Below are 16,201 nucleotides of genomic sequence, written 5' to 3' on the forward strand. Positions count from 1 at the left end.
TTATGCATCTGTCTAGTCCATGACTGTAATTTACATCCAAACAGTTCATCATTTTCCATATTTAGATGTATTTTGAAATATAAAACATGGCATTGACCATATTTGAACATAGTTTAATGAACATTGAACATATTTTAATTTTAATGTTGATTTAATGTATACCAACATTATCCATTATCCATGGGCTGGTTTTTTCTACCAGCAGGAATCCAATATGGCAGAATGGTGGTAGGCAAGGAGCATGGCAGTTTGAGAAGTAAATGAATCTATTAGATTTGAACTGTTGCCCCCCAAATCCCGGTAAGTCAGCTCATCTGCTTCTCAAAGTGACATGGGCTTAATCTGGCTCACTCTTCCAAATAAATTGAGGCAGTTACTCCATTAGTTCATTCGGTGTGCGTGACTCCCATTTCCCAAACTCCTCCCCTTGCCCCACCCCCAAACAGCTCTAGGTTTTTCTACAAACAACCGTTTGTACACATTTGTTCATTTACTCCTTCATTCATTTACTCAGCAAACTGTTCTGAAGCCCCTGGCAATATTCTAAGCACAGCAGGGAGGAGGGGGGTCGGGAGGGGGGGGGGAACACATCAGTGGAAAAATTAAAATCCCTGCCCTCCAGGAGCATATATTCTACTGGGAATTTTATCTAATAGTAGGTTTATTTTCTGGGATCGCACTCTCCGGGTCAGAGAACTGGGTCCTATCCAAACTGATGAGCTCCTACAGAAGGACAGGCACTTCCTGCCACCAGCCCAGCCATGGGCCTGCTTTCAACAAAGTCCTGCCAGTAAACACCCCACTTTGGCCTTTCACCTCCCACCCTGGAACCTCTGTCCCCCTCCTCCTCCCAGCCTCCTGAATTGGAATTGATTCGCCTCCAGAACAAGAGCTTTGACTCAATAATGCAGGTCAGTCTTGAGGAGTTTACACATTTAGCAAACTGGACTGTAGCCTCGGAGCTAATGACTTTTAAATTACAAATATCCGTCCCCAACCTATTCTCTCACCAAATGAACTGGACTTGCCATCCCAGCCCTGGAGACCCACCTCCCTGTTGCCACCCTCCGTCTTCCCGGGGCACTAGCCCCACACTACTTGCCAGGCCCCGAGGTGTGCTCGGGGCTCATGAGGGTCTCTCCACACCCAGTGTCAGCTCCCTCCCTGTCCCCAGACCCGTCCCTACAGGCTAGAACCCACCTGTCTGGGCTTTTCTCCAACTTCCCCTGCAGCCGGAGAGCCTACCTATCCTTCCTTCCTCCTTCGCACCATCCCACCAGCCCTCAGAAAAGAGAGAGAAATTTAAAATTGATGACATCCTCCTTTCTGTGATCCCCTTAACCTGGGTTCTGTAAGGGAGGGGTCTAGCCAGGGACATTTGCTCAGGTTTCACACTCAGCTGGGTTTCAGATTCTGGTTGAGGGCATGATGGTAGATTTAGGGAGAGCTCGTCACAAGCGTGGGTTCATCCTTCTAGTCTCTCCATCTATTTTTTCCTAAAAGTTTTTTGACCACTGGTCACAGAAGCTGTTAGTGTCACTTGCAGATAGAGGTGACCAGCCATTATCCTGAGCAAGAGGTGGGTGGTTGCCTGGCACGAGCTTCCAGGACAGGTGCCTGCCCACCTGTAACCCTCCTTTTAGGGGGTAGCTTGCTTCTCAGATGCCCCCCCCCGCACTCCTAGCCAGCTGCAGTGCTCTCAGATCTGCAGTGTTTAGTGACTCTCTGCTGAGCCACCCTCATCATGGGCTTCGTAATGTTAGCATCGTATTTCCTAATTCCTAACTTTTAAAAAGTAGCCCTTTCTAATTTTCTATATTTTGAATTGAGCTTTTCATTACTTTTGAAATTGACATAAACTAGAAGTCCCCCTTCTGCATCTCCATTATTCATAGACCAGAGCCTGTCTTCTTTCTGTCAGTTCAGTAATGACGTTTGATCCATTTGTAACTCATTCCGTTACACGTGGAAGAGACTGCAGCCCAGGCTTGTGTGGATGATAATGCAGCTGAATATAGATGCTTCCTGATTTGTCCGTTCCTTATTTCTCCTGGAGTTTGTTGCCCAAGCCCACCTCACATCTTGTGATCCTGGGGTATTAGCCAGAGGGACTGGGGAGGGCGCCCTCCCGGGGCACTGTCCTTCCTTCTTGTGCCATGCTCCCGTCTGTTCTTATTCCTACCAGATTATACCCCCTGCTAGAGAAACACCAGTTCTTCCTCCTTTCCCTCTTCCTGAGCCCCAAGCACGGCGCCTCAGATGCAGCTGGTACTTACTGGGGTTTACTTTAAGGGTCCATCACAGAGGGACTCGGTGTTGCACAGTCATAGCATATGAGGGAGAGAAGGGCAGGGGAGCTGGATATCCTCCCCAAACGCACCCCCAGATAAAACCATTGTATGTAGTAAATGCTTTCACCTTGCCGTCTCACAACAGATCTTGAAACCAGTTGGCTTTCTATCGACACAGAACCTGCCCACCGCCAACACTGCGTGCGCCCCTAACAGGAACTCCCCTCTGCCCTCCGCCCTCCGCCTTGCCCCCAACCATTGCCCCTCACAACTCCCTTCAGAGGCTAAATGTGGGCTTTTAAAGAATTCTTTCTAACGTGCTATGTCGCGGTTTGATTTTACACGGCACTGCATTTCTGGAGCCAGGCCAGGAGCTTGCTAGAGTTTCTGGTGCTATCTCTGTCATCTTTAGGTGAAACAGGGAAAGCTCCATTGAACTTTCGTGGTCATCAAAATTATTGCAGTGGAGCCCTACATCTGCTTACTGAACTTCCTGTGGGTTTTCGCCAAATCACATGACTGACAGCAGAAAGACTTGGTCTTCAAAGCTTTTGGTCTGCTTGTTATACCCGAGTCTCAATCACCAACTCAGACCTTTGCTTTGTGTCTGGGCCGGGCGTCCGGATGTCCCACTGTGGTGGGTTGATTCACTGGAGCTGATAAAAACATTCCAGCCAAACTTGAGAGTCTAGCATTACCTCTGGCTCCAAAAATCAAAACAACCGGATTGTTTGTAAGTAGCTTTGGATTGAGACCAAGCTCTGAGCTTGAGGGATGGGTTTTCTCTCCGTATGGAGCTAAGTCACAGGACAACTGTCTCAGAAAGAAAGGGACAAAAGCCTGGGCCCAAGGAAACCAGCACCCTGCCCTCTGCTAGCCCATTCCAGAGAGTTCTTGCCATAACTATCAAGTCAAAGCCCCTGTGTCCCCAGGGGCCCTCCTGTGCTTTCCCAGAGCTTTTGTGGTCCTCAAGCACATCCATCCGACAGCCCCTGGCTAGAGCCCAAAGGGGGCTTGGGAACTCCAGAGAGGAGTTGTGCTTAGAGGACATGTGGACGGATGTTGGAGCTGGGAAGGCCTGGGAGGGCCCAGGCGGCCCGGTCAGAACGAAGACACTCAAGTGAGGAAGTTGGACTTCCCTCAGCCATCACAGGATGGCATTATTGTTCTCCATAGGCTTGAAAAGGAACATCAAGAGAAGAGTGACTTTTTCTAGGTTGTTGATCTGACGTTCAAACTATGATATTTCTTGGACTGAATCCTGACAAAATGTGTCCCCAGTGTCATTAGTGCTAAATAAAACCTTTTGTCTTTGTTTTCCTTAGCTTTCAAGATGTCTAAGACATATTAGAGGAGCACATATTTTTAAGAATGTCTATTTAAATCTCTAACCATGTTGGCTCTATCCAGCAAGACAGGTAAATTTGATGGGGGCGCAAATTCACTGCAGCTTGAACCTGGCTTGTTCTACGGAGGCCACATTCACATTCAGTCAGGTTGATTGAAGAGTGTTTCCAAAACACTCATAATTTCTATTATTTCACCCTTTTAAAATGTTCCCAGTACACTGTCTTAAAAACAACTCATTGCAGGAAAAAGGAAGCTCTTTACCTTGTGCTTTGAAAATGTGTGTAGCCAGATTTCGAGAACGTGCTCTTCTTTTTCCTGCTATTTATGGTTTATCCTCTGTTCTGAACCTTTTAAGTGTCGGTGAAAAGATCTGCGCAAAGAACCCAAGAAATACTACCCCTGTGCTCACTTGTTCCTTTGAGGAGAGGGGAACTGGTCCTGCAAATTCAGGGGCGTGTGCGTGTGCGTGAGCCACAGTATCCAGGTTTTGCAGGAATAGAAGTGCATTCATGCCGCTTTGTCTGGACTTGCTCTTTTGCTTCCGCTGTGTCTGGTGGTCCCTGCTCCAGCGACGTGACGCAGGCGTCCAGTGTCTGGTAGGGGTTGGCCCTTCACAAGCCAGCACGGCAGGGTCATGGCTGGACCGCCACGCCGTTAGCCACAAGCTCTCGGGCCACAGAGCAGCTAAGCCACAGCCCCGCATTTGTCTCAGTTTTAAGCAATTGGGGGGCTTAGACTTAAAAACCATCTCTCATCAACCCACAGGACAGCTCAGGACCTTTTGACGTTTACCCTCTCCCCCAGGCTGCCACCAGCTCATTCAGTTTGTCACAACCCTGTGAAGGAGACGGGACGGTTAAATTCAAAATCTCAGAGTAAACTTTATGTTTTAAGATCCTGAGTGACGGTATGAGCCTTGTCCCAGGTCACCCAGCTCCCGAGGCCCGGACTTCCAGCTCTTAAATGCTAGGATCGTATGTGTGTCACTCAGCTCGATTTTTAGTCCTGAGCTCATGACACGACAGGCCTTGGGAACTACTCGCTGAACGAATGAATTAGTGGGAAAAGATGGGGCTAAAACTCAAATTATCTGCTTGCCTTTTAAGTGCTTTTCCTAGTTCAAGGATTAGATGAGTGACTAAATATAGTGTTTGAACTTGCCCACCGCATAATAGGTGATCAGTTCTGTGAGCTACAGATGTGAGCCGTAAAGTTTATACCGTTTTATATGCTGTCTTTCATCTGCTGCTACATACCGTATACCGGGTATTCTTGCCAACCTGGGTGCCTTCCTCTCTTCAGAGTCTGGACTACGTTTACTACCAGAGTGAGAGAGGGGTTGCTCTTTGACGTAAACTTGAGCCACAGTGAGAACAAGGTGTTTTCAGCTCTGTTGGCTGAAGTGGTGGGAAGGATAGTAGTGGGGATGCCAGGTACTTTTTCTAGTGGCCTTTTCCTAGATCTGCCCATGCACGATCGAAGGGCAGGCTTGGACTCATTACTCTCTCACACTGAACAGTCATCAGAATTTCCCCAAAATCATGAAGGCAAGAAAACTTTGTGCCAGCCACTGAGTGACTCTAGCCTAAGCGTCTTTAATTAAGTCAGAGGGAGTTCTTACAAAAGCCATTGGTTTTCTGGTTCCCTTTTCCATTCTACCATCAGAGAGGCAGGGAACAGCCTGGTGCGGATTGTCTGACACCCTTTCCTAAGGCCTCCTTAGGAAAACCCCCAGATACATCACTGGATGGAGAAAAGGCTGCACACTTTTAGTCATTCCTATCTCTAACGGCAAGTGCATCGTGTTGGCAACATTACCACTTAGAAATGTAGGGTGTTGTTAGTCTAGTTTAAAGAGCAGTATGGGGACTCTGACCTTTTCAGGCCACCACCTCTGTCCACCCCCCCACCCCCACCCCAGCCCCTTACTTCTCTCTGGGTCGGTGTGAGAGGTTTTCTCAAGTTTGGGGCCGTTCTAAGAACTAGTATGTTCATCCTTGTTATTAGAGGGTAAATTTCTTCTTCAAACACAGTTCCTCATTCTTGATGATGATGACGTCCCTGTGGCTTGGTTTTTCTTTAAGGACGAGCAGTGAGCCGGGGTCTGTGCCATGCCGAGGAGGACAGTGCTCTCCCTGAGGGGCCCCATGCAGCCTAGGAGAGTTGAACTGAAGGACAGAGCTTGGCCACTGCATGGCCACAGCTCTCTGTCACTTTTCAAGCTGACTTTCCCACCCAGTCAGACCTACACTTTAATCCCAATTCCACCCCATGTGCTACGCGACCTAGAACCCACTTGGCCTCTCCAGGCCCTGCTTCACCTTCCATCAGCGGCGTTGGCCGTGTCGGCCTCAGCAGGACCTTGGGGTGACTGCCCACAGCGTGGTGCTCGGGTGCGCTCAGCTGCTGGTTGCCACCACCCGCGCCCTGTTGCTGCAAACATGGGTTTCTCATGGGAAGGAGTATTGTTGTGTTGCGACCTATAAGACAACACAACTGACTCCGTGACAGAGGTACATTTTCGCCTCCGAAAATCATCCCTGAGGATGCCGGGCCAGGCCGGAAGCAGCACAGGGCGTGGGGAGGGCCCCCCTAAAGCCCAGTCACATCAGTAAGTGTCGGCAGCCGTCATCTGCCTGAGCTGACCAAACCGTGTCAGCCAGAAGGCCGGGAAGAGCCCGCTGGGAGGAGCTGTCCCCTCAGTGGCAGTCACTGCCGCCACTGTCGTCTCAGCCTACGACTGATGAAAACAAAGGACTGAAAAGGCTGGGGTTTTCATTACACCAGAGGCCTTCTGCATGGGCCTCCGAAGTATGGGGTATGGAGAGTGCGAGGGAGGGTGTGGGAGTAGGTAATGGGGGAGTTCAGACCACTTACCAACCCCGCTTGTGTGTAGTGTGTGTTTACCGAGTGCCTTCAGAGCCGTGGGTTAGAGTTGGTTTTCATTAAAGCTGTGACGGGACTGCGCTCTGTGTGGTATGTCGAAGTAACATCCATGACCAGAGTAACCCCCTTTCAGGAATTCCTGTACACAGTTTGAGGATTTAACTCAAAACTCACCTTGCCAGAAGCATCTCCTCCTTACTCTGCCCTTCTCTCATCTTTCTGGAACTCTGAAGATCCAGCACGTAGGGGTTGAGTCTCAGTTACTATAAAATGCTCTCTTAAAATTCCTATAAAGGGCGCCTGGGTGGTCGGTTAAGCGGTCAACTGTTGCTTCTGTCTCAGGTCATGATCTCAGGGTGCTGGGATTGAGCCCGTGTTGGGCTCTGTGCTCAGTGGGGAGTCTGCTTGAGATTCTCTCTCTCCCTCTGCCCTTCCCCCCACTCACACATGCTCTCTCTATAGAATAAATAAATCTTTAAAAATAAATAAAAATTTGGGGCGCCTGGGTGGCTCAGTGGGTTAAGCCTCTGCCTTCGGCTCGGGTCATGATCCCAGGGTCCTGGGATCGAGCCCCGCATCGGGATCTCTGCTCAGCAGGGAGCCTGCTTCCCCCTCTCTCTCTCTGCCTGCCTTTCTGCCTACTAGTGATCTCTGTCTCTCTCTGTCAAGTAAATAAATAAAATCTTTTTTTTTTTTAATTAAATAAATAAATAAAAATTAAATTCCTACGATTCTGTATGGGTGAGTGAGTGGCTTTCCTTCGTCCCGCTCCTTCGTCTTAGTTTAGGCCTGTTTGCCTCTCCCCTGGACCAGGCCTGTCCCCACCCCCTTCCTCCTGGGTCTGGACTCTGCTTTCTAATGCTTCCTCCTCCCCGTCTTCCACCTCCACATCTTCCACCTCCACCACCTCCTCCGCCTCCACTTCCTTCTCCTCCCCCCTCCGGCCCGCTGTGCCGCTGCCTCACACAGGCCTCGCCTCCATCTGGCGCTGCAGGAGGAACACCCTTCCCTCTTCACCTGGCTGCCCCACGGCCTCCCTCAGGCCTCTGGAGCGTCCTGTCTTTCCACGTCTGACTAACCTGTTCTCATTGTTTTGTCATTGCTGCCGCAGTCTGTCTCCCCCTCAGGAAAGCGCACCCTCCGTGAGGAGAGGACAGCCCATGGCCGCTGCCCCCCGCTGCCCCCCGCAGCCCTGGGCCGGCACAGAGCTGCAGACACCCGGCCAGCCTAATGAATGAAAGACTGAATGAGACAATATACGTAAAGCATTACTATTGCCTGGCACGTGCTTGGTCCTCAGGATGTGGTTAGTTGTCGCAGTCACTCACACCTTCATCAGGTTATTAAGTGCCTGGCCACCGTGTGTGGGTGAACGGCAGCAAGCCGGGCGGGCAAAAACGTCCCCTCATGCGCTCCCCGTACGTCTGTTTCCCCTTCGTCTCTTCCGGTGCCCCGCCTGCCCTCCGCCACTCCCCTCCTCTTAGGACACTGTCGCCTGCCCTTCTCCTGGCCCCGACTGTCACAAGTCCTGCCCAGGTCACCTTGGCAAGGGAAGGTGCCCAGAGGGGCCTTGAGGAGACCGGCGGCTCCTCAGGCCGCTGGAGTGAGAATCCCTTCCTCCGCCCTGGTGGGAGAAAAATTAGAAACTGAAAAACCCAAATCCTGGGAAGGCGCTCCAGGCACAGTGCTCGCTCACCAGCTGGCCGGCGGAGCGCAGGCCCTGTCGCCTGGCTGTGTTCACAGAGCCAGACTGAAGCTTTCACTGAGCCCCGGCGAGGGATCACCCAGCCTCCCTCCATGAGGCCACAGCCATCACCGGGGCCCCGAGGAGGAGGCCCCGGCAGAGCCGCGCACGGCAGGCCGCCCCAACACCCGTCTGCACGGGACGCGGGGCTGTCCCTGCCAGTCAAGGCTGAGGAACTGTGAAGGAAAGCTCTCGTCCTCACGGTGACTCAGCCCTGAAGGCAAAGCCTCTCAGGAGGAGCCAGGCGTCTGTCACCCATGCAGGGCCCGTTTCCACTCAGACATCTGTCCTCCTGCCTCCCCCTCTTCGGGTCCCTGCTCCCCACTCAGCAGACAGGCACTGACGGGCTTATTCGTCTTTCCTCCGTGTCCTTCACGTTTTCTCAGGAGTCATTTGCGAATGACCAGGGAAGCCCCAGAGCTCTGGGGCCCTGTGGCCAGTGAGGGAGGCGGGCTTCCCCGCACACCTCGACACTGCTTTTGCACAGAACTGTGAGATCACAAAATCGTCTTGTTTTTGTTGCAGAAATTTCCAGAATTGAAATTCAAATATGTGGAAGAGGAGCAGCCTGAAGAGTTTTTTATCCCTTATGTGTGGTCTCTGGTCTACAACTCAGCAGTAGGCCTCTACTGGAACCCCCAGGACATCCAACTCTTCACAATGGATTCCGACTGAGGGCCGACACCATCTCCCACCCTCACCTCCCTCCAGCCGAGCAGCCCTTCTAGTTACTTTCTTCCTGGGGGAACAGAAGTAGACAGATTGCCAAATGTACCTTCCAGCAGAGAGGATCACACAGGCGTGCCTCCCTGACACACTTGGATGTGGAGAATTGGTGCCGGTTGGCAGGAGATCACTCAGCTTAGATTGTAGTGCAAAAAAGGGGGGAGGGGGGTACGCAACAATAATAAATGTAAAAACCTGCTATTCCACATGCAATTTTATTTCTAAACCAAAAATCTAGAGCTTTTCCAGGAACCCGATGCCTTAGGCATGTAACACTTCACCAGTACATACTGTTTTTTTCTTTGCATGTTCAAGATTTTTGTTTTGGTCCAGTGTATGCACACATGTGTGTGTGTGTGTGTGTGTGTACGTGTGTGTGTGTACGTGTGTTTTTTCAACATAGAGAAATATCTGAAAAGATGACGAGACAGGAATTAGTAAGGAAATAAAGTCATATGTATGCGGGGTTGCCTTCTAGAGGGCCCATGATTGAACAGACACTGTGCCGGGGCCATGGGATGTGAGCCTTTAGATCAGATCCTCTGCATCTTTCAAAGAAAGAAGTGGCTCCTTATAAAGCTCAGATTAGCTTTACTGTGGCTTTGGCCTCTGAGCTGTAGCTGAATTAAATTGGAGTCTAGCACAAATTAAGTTAATCTACTCTGTATTAATCATTGGGAAAAGAAAAGCTTCATTTTGAAAGCAATCTTTTTTCTTCAACCAGGCTATTAGGAGAAAAGGAGACCAATTTGATTAATACAGTATTCCACATGAGATTAAAAACATGTTTTTCTCTTCATTTCTGACTTTGTTTAAACTCTTTTGGGCCCTGAACTAGAGGAAGAAGCTTCTCTGAGGGAAACCATGCCCGGGCTGCCCTGAGCAGAGCATGCCTGCCGAAGCCGCGGGCACTGAGGGCAGAGTGGGATGGGCCTTTGGAGTCAGGGTCTGAGTCCACGACCACCCGAATGAGGAGCCTCGTCTCATTCTCAAAGACACGAAAAGTATTTGCTTTTCTGCATACAAAGCATGTAATCCCAAGTGAGACTGAGCACCCCAGGTCAGGTGGCTGTTGCCTAATCTCTGTCGGGAACTAGCTTCTCTCCTCTCCCTGTGTCCCTGGGCTGAACGCCGGGGTCCTTTTGGTCCATCCCAATCTCAGAGGGCCTAGGAGGAACTATCTTCAGTCACAGCAAGCTCTGGAAAGGTGACAAACACAGCAGCACATCATGCCCATCTGTGTGGCTTCTACCCGTGGAAAGCCTGGGCTGCTCTACCTCTTTGGTGGGCTTTTGGGGGCCAACCAGGTAGTTTCATCTTCATCATCAGCACAGGCACTGGAGCTGAAGCTCCCTGAGGCTGACTGACGGACGGACAGACAAAGGGGCATCGCTGGTGTCTGGGCACAGGAGGCAAGTGCAGGTGGTCTACGGCCTCCTAGGGTCTTGCTCTGTGCAGTCCTCTTCTGTCACCGCGGGTGGCTGGGTGGCTCCTGTGAGATCACACGGACAGGGCTGCGGACAGACGAGGCGTGGTAAAGGCTCCTGTTCAGTCGAGCCCCGGGGGCGAGGCAGTCTGAAGGTGGAAGGATCCGTCCTCCCAGTCTGAATGGCGATCATTTTAGGTAGCCATTGTTTCGTGTTCCCCATATGGGGAGACAAGAGACAGCTTGAATTTGTTTCCAGCGCATTTTGATTTGCTTCCTTTCCTTTAAACCAAAACACACAATGTTAAAAGGGTCATGTGCAGCACCTGAACCTCTGTCAGGACCTGGACCTGTCCTTGACTGGTCCCAGACTGAGGGCTGGGCAGTGCCATGGGATAATCACTAGGCTGCAGGCCTGTCGGTTCTTGGGGCAGGAGGAAATAGGGTCCCCCAAAAGTCAGAGAGGCCCAACAACCACAGAGCCCTTGATGAGGGGATCTCACCGTTCCCTCCCCAGGCCAGCTGGCTCACCAAGGTGCCTCCAAAGCCCTATTCTCCAGCAGGCTCCTCTCCCCCGCCCCCCTCTTAATGAACCAAGCAGCGGAAGTGCTCACTGGCCTGAAAGCTCAGCCGCGGCCACAGCCTCGGGCAGCACGTGGGCACACGCTTCCAGACTCCACTGCGTCACTGCCTCAGCTCGGGAGACCCACCGGGAGTCTCCTCCTGGTTTTTGTGAAAGATTTATTACGCGACAATAAATTTAACTGACAAACTTGAATTGCGCTTGCATTAATTTGCTTAGAAATGTGTCTTCCACCAAGTAAAAATGTGTAGAATGAGGCAGTACAGGCCCATCTTGTGTTTGGATGGAAGTTAACGTCTGATCTTCCCCAAGATACAAAACTGTTACTGCGCTGTGTCATCAGCAAATGGTTCTGCCACGATATTTGTTTTTGAAAGCATGGGCCCCTTTCGGTATCACCGTTCCTATCAGGAGTTCAAGGCGCTGTGCAAAAAAGCTGCAAAACGGTAACTCTGGTGCCCACAGTCCCCCGTTGAGGCTGGTGTGGGAACTGTGAACAGCAGCCTTGGCACCCCAGGGTGCTCCTGGTTCGGCAGTGCAGGCAGAAGCAGGGCTATGGCAGAGCTCAGGGGCAGAGACGGAGAAGATCCCTGGGGTGAAGTCCAGAAAGCCCACTGCTCCTGAAGGAAATCGCAGGAGCTGGAAACGTGCAAGGTGGGGAGAGGGAGGAACATAGGACCAGCACCGATCAGGACCCTTAGCAACTTCCTCAAGCTTGCTAAGGTGAAGAGAAATGTTCAGAGGCTGGGGGTTGGGGGGGATGCTTCTAGGGCAAGGATCTCTTAAAATTCTTTAGGCAACACACTGTCCTTTAGGTTCTGGGGAGCCAGTGTTTTGCCTCAGGCATTAAATCTTTCTGCATAACTGAGTCATTCTGCGCTCCTTTCCAGAGCCATAAATTAGAGTTGTGGTACTTGCTGATACTTTATAGGCTTGAGTTTGCAAGGTCAACCCTTTGGGTCTCTTTAATTCCCTCCTAGGCACCATGCCTGCAGTTTCAGGAGCTGCCATTTGATATTCGGGACTGATCCTTGGGCTTTCTGACGCCAAATTCAGGGTTATTCCAGTGTCCTATGTCGCCTCCAAGAGTCAAGGAGGTCAGGGTTTCTATTCTCTGACGAAGAGCCAAGCTTCCTATGAACATGAAGAGCCGAGGAGTGGACTATGGCACACAATTCACAGCACCTAATACATTTGTATGTTTTTAAGAACTTTACTAAGGCATAAAATTTAATCTCAAGGTATATCCATTGGGGGTTCACACAAAGCAAGGGAGATTCATCAGGAACTACCCGCCTTGCCCTGCCCTTCCCAGTCGGTCAGGTCTTACATGGCAGCCACTACCCATTCTCCTGACTTTAAGGAAGTTGAAGGGCCAGCTCCTTAGACTATGGGAATAGCACAGACCCCCAGAAAAAAAGCAGTTTCTGACAACTGACCGGGTACTACCTCACCATCCTGTTGGCTCTGGCAGGACTTCAAGCAAAATTTTAAAATGTTTTGGCCAGGTTTCTGAGTTCTTTGCTGGCAGGTTGGTTTGGAGTACCTAACTCTCCATTCTGATCAGTAGACTATCCGTGGATGCTGTGGCCCGGCTTCTAAATCACATTCCCTGAATGTGAATTGAGGTGAAACCAAATTACTAATGCGTCCCGGTGCTAGCAAATGTATATTATCTCCGGAGGGTTATGGACTGTATGTATCCCCCCAAAATTAATATAATGAGCCCTGACTCTCCATGTGATGGTATTAGGAGGAGGGGCCTTTGGGAGATCATTTGGTTTAGGGGGTCATGATGATGGAGCCACTGTGATGGGATTAGTGCACTTATAAAAAGAGACATGAGAGGGACCTCTCTCCCTCTCCACCATGTGAAGACCTAACAAGAAGACCACCATCTATGAGCCAGGAAGAAAACTTCTAGTATTAAAATCAGAAATATCCACGGGGCACCTGGGAGGCTCAGTCGGTTAAGCATCTGCCTTCGGCTCAGGTCATGATCCCAGGGTTCTAGAATGGAGCCCTGGGTCAGGCTCCCTGCTCCGTGGGGAGTCTACTCCTCCCTCTCCCTCTGCTCCTCCCCCCGCTCACACATACTCTCTCAAATAAATAAAATCTTTAAAAAAAAAAATCCAGGTATGTGAGAAGATCAGATAATATGAATTAAAATCATCACAGAAAAATAACAAGAATAAAGAAACTCCCACTGTCGCCAGCTGTATCAGTTACAGAATTTGAAACAACTATGCTTTCTTTGCTTAAAACCGAAAAGAAAAAAGTGTGGCCAAGAATTTCAGGGAATTAGAAACTATGAAAAAGGACCAAATGGAAATTCTAGAATGGGAAAAATATATAACAAGAATTAATAATTCGGTGGATGAACTTAAGAGCAGATTCACAACTGAGAGAACGGGCAAGGTGAAAAACCAGAGGAAAACAGGTGGGACAGCCTTGGGTGTAGAGGTGCTTCGGTGGTGCACACGTATGTCGGAGCTAATCAGATTGTGCACTTTGCCTATGTGCAGTTTTCATACGTCAATTTTGCCTCAATAAAGCCGTTTTTAAACTTTGGATAAAATGAACAAATTTCTTGTTTTTAAAGTGGTTTTTCAAACCTGACATTAGAAAATCTTGAAAATTGGGATTATCCTACATTTATTGCCTAAATTGAATCCCTGATTTAAAATCTCACAAGACAATCTATAGGCCCAGATAACATCGCTGGTGAATTCAACCAACATCTTAGAGATAAATAATGCCAATCTTACCCAGACTCTTCTAGATAATAGAAAACCACCAAATTCATTTTAAGAGACCAGTATATCCTTATATATATAAAAAAATCTGACAAGAACAGTATAGGAAATGAAAATTGCAAACCAGTTTCTCTCGTCATAATAGATGTAAAAGATCTAAAAAAAAAAAAAAAAAAGTTAGCAAACTAACCAGCAAGGTATAAAAAGCAATATGTAAAAATACATCATGATTAAATTGGATTATCATTCAAAACTCACAGTCCTTCACATTAACAGAATGAAGGTGGAGAAGTAAATGATAATAGATGTGAACAAAGCTTTTTATAAAGTTCAAGTCACTGGATAATATAAATTTTGAGCAAACTAGAAAAACAAGGAAGTGTCATCTGATAAAGATAGCCACAAAAAACCTGGAGTGAACCCATCCTACTTAAAATACCAAAACTTCCCTCCTAAGATTGGGAGCAAGAAAAAGATGTCCAAGAACACGTCTATTCAAAACAGTACTAGGTAGGGGCACCTGGATAGCTCAGTCGTTTGAGCGTCCGACTCTTGGTTTCAGCTTAGGTCATGATCTCAGGGTCATGAGATCCAGCCCGGTGCCATGCTCAGCAAGGTGTCTGCTTGAGATTCGCTCTCTCCCTCCCCTCTACCCCTCCATCCACTCGAGCTCATGTGCTCTCTTTCTCTAAAATAAAGAAATAAATCTAAAAAAAAAAAAATACTAGGTAATGATATGCACTCTATAGCATTTAGGGGAGAAGCACTGATGCCTGCAGCTACTTTGAAATGCATCACAAAAAGGGAAAAAAAGGATGAATTGATGGATGGATAGAAGGATGGATAGATGTATGATATAATACGTCTACGGTAGACTGGGTAAAGTCTAGGTTGTGGATATACAGGTGCCTACTGTAAAAATTCTTTCAACATCATTGCATGTTGGGGGAAAATAGTGCCTGAGGTCTTAGCCCAGTGCAATATGTTTCAAAAAAAAAAAAAAGATTAGATTGGGAAAAAAAATAAACTGTCATTATTTGCGGATGACATGATTATGTAGATAATCTAAAAGAATCTACCAATAAACCAGTAGACTTGGCAAGGTTTCCAGATACCAGATCATAAACAAAAGTCACTAGCATCTCTATATGCCAACAACGAACAGAAAATGAGGGGCGCCTGGGTGGCTCAGTTGGTTAAGCGTCTGCCTTCGGCTCAAGCCATAGTCAAGGGGTCCGAGGATAGAGCCCCACATCAGGCTTCCTGCTTGGTGGGGAGCCCGCTTCTCCCTCTCTCTTTGCCACTCCCACAACTTGTTCTCTCTCTCTCTCCCCCCACCCCCGTGTGTCAAATAAATAAATAAATATTTTTAAAAAAAACAGAAAATGTAATGTTAAAAATGTACCATCTACAATAGAATTTTAGAAATCCACTAGGTAAAAAAAATTTTAAAAAATCCAGGGGCTCGTGGGTGGCTCAGTCAGTGAAGCGTCCGACTCTTGCTTTCAGCCCAGGTCATGGTCTCAGGGGCATGGGGGGGCGGGGGCTCACTGCTCCCCTCTGCTCTCAGCGGAGAGTCTGCTCCAGATTCTCCCTCTCCCTCTCCCCCTGCCCCCTGCATGCGCTCTCTCGCTCTCTCTCTCAAATATTTAAAACACACATACACAGAAATTCATTAGGTACTCAGGGATCCACCTAAAAAGAAAATAGTGACAGAAATGAAAAACCTAAGCAGGTGGAGGGTGTTAGGTTCATGGGTTAGAAGCTAACATTGCTCCTGTGTCTGGGAGGCAGGAGGATTCTACCTCATTCCTCCCTTCGCCCACCCCGCATCCACACAGTCTTGCCCCGCACCAAGAGCACCATGCACCCTCCTCAAAGAAGATAATCCCAAAGCCCCATCCCACTCCTGCACTCAGCCTGACATCTGATCGTGGTCTTGTTCCAAAGCACGGGAGGAACCCATCTGGCCTGATACTCTCCCAGTGGGTAATGAGGGCCTCCGGCTTCTCACCCACCATTGGTGGGTTCTCACCATCTACTGGCCATCTCCTCTGAAGTCAATGGCACATTTAACGTGATGCTATTTACAGCGATCACATAATTTACTCGAGCTAATTTAGGCAAAAAAGGACTTATTTCTGGGCATTAGGTAGCTACCAAATTCTGGGGTAGACCGGAAACTAACTTTGGATACTGCTCAGCCCGGAGAAACACCCATCCGCTCCCCACAACTGAGACAGCTTAGCTGCTGCCCCACCCAGCACCAGCACCCACCCATGCAGCTAGAGGCCAGTCACTAACTGCCCGCAGTTGCCTCAGAGGACACCAGCACCACCACATTGCCCTAGTGCCCGTGCACCTGCTACCCTCAATGCTCACTCCACACTAAGTATCAGCCAATTGATTGGTTCTGCTTGGGGAAAGCTGGCCGCATGC

At 49.1% G+C, this 16,201-nt stretch overlaps 1 protein-coding gene across 1 annotated transcript in view; it reads left to right on the top strand.

Annotated features, from left to right (window-relative positions):
* Positions 1-9,796, top strand: part of DYM (dymeclin) — a 334,108-nt gene extending 324,312 nt beyond the window's left edge. Inside the window, exon 17 of the mRNA XM_080821087.1 lies at positions 8,797-9,796. Coding sequence (XP_080677213.1) covers positions 8,797-8,946 — 150 coding nt within the window. The 3' untranslated portion in view covers positions 8,947-9,796. The remainder of the gene's footprint in view (positions 1-8,796) is intronic.
* The last annotated feature ends 6,405 nt before the right edge of the window (positions 9,797-16,201 follow it).

Source organism: Martes martes, assembly GCF_963455335.1.
Source record: "Martes martes genome assembly, chromosome: 13".
Lineage (NCBI taxonomy): Eukaryota > Metazoa > Chordata > Mammalia > Carnivora > Mustelidae > Martes > Martes martes.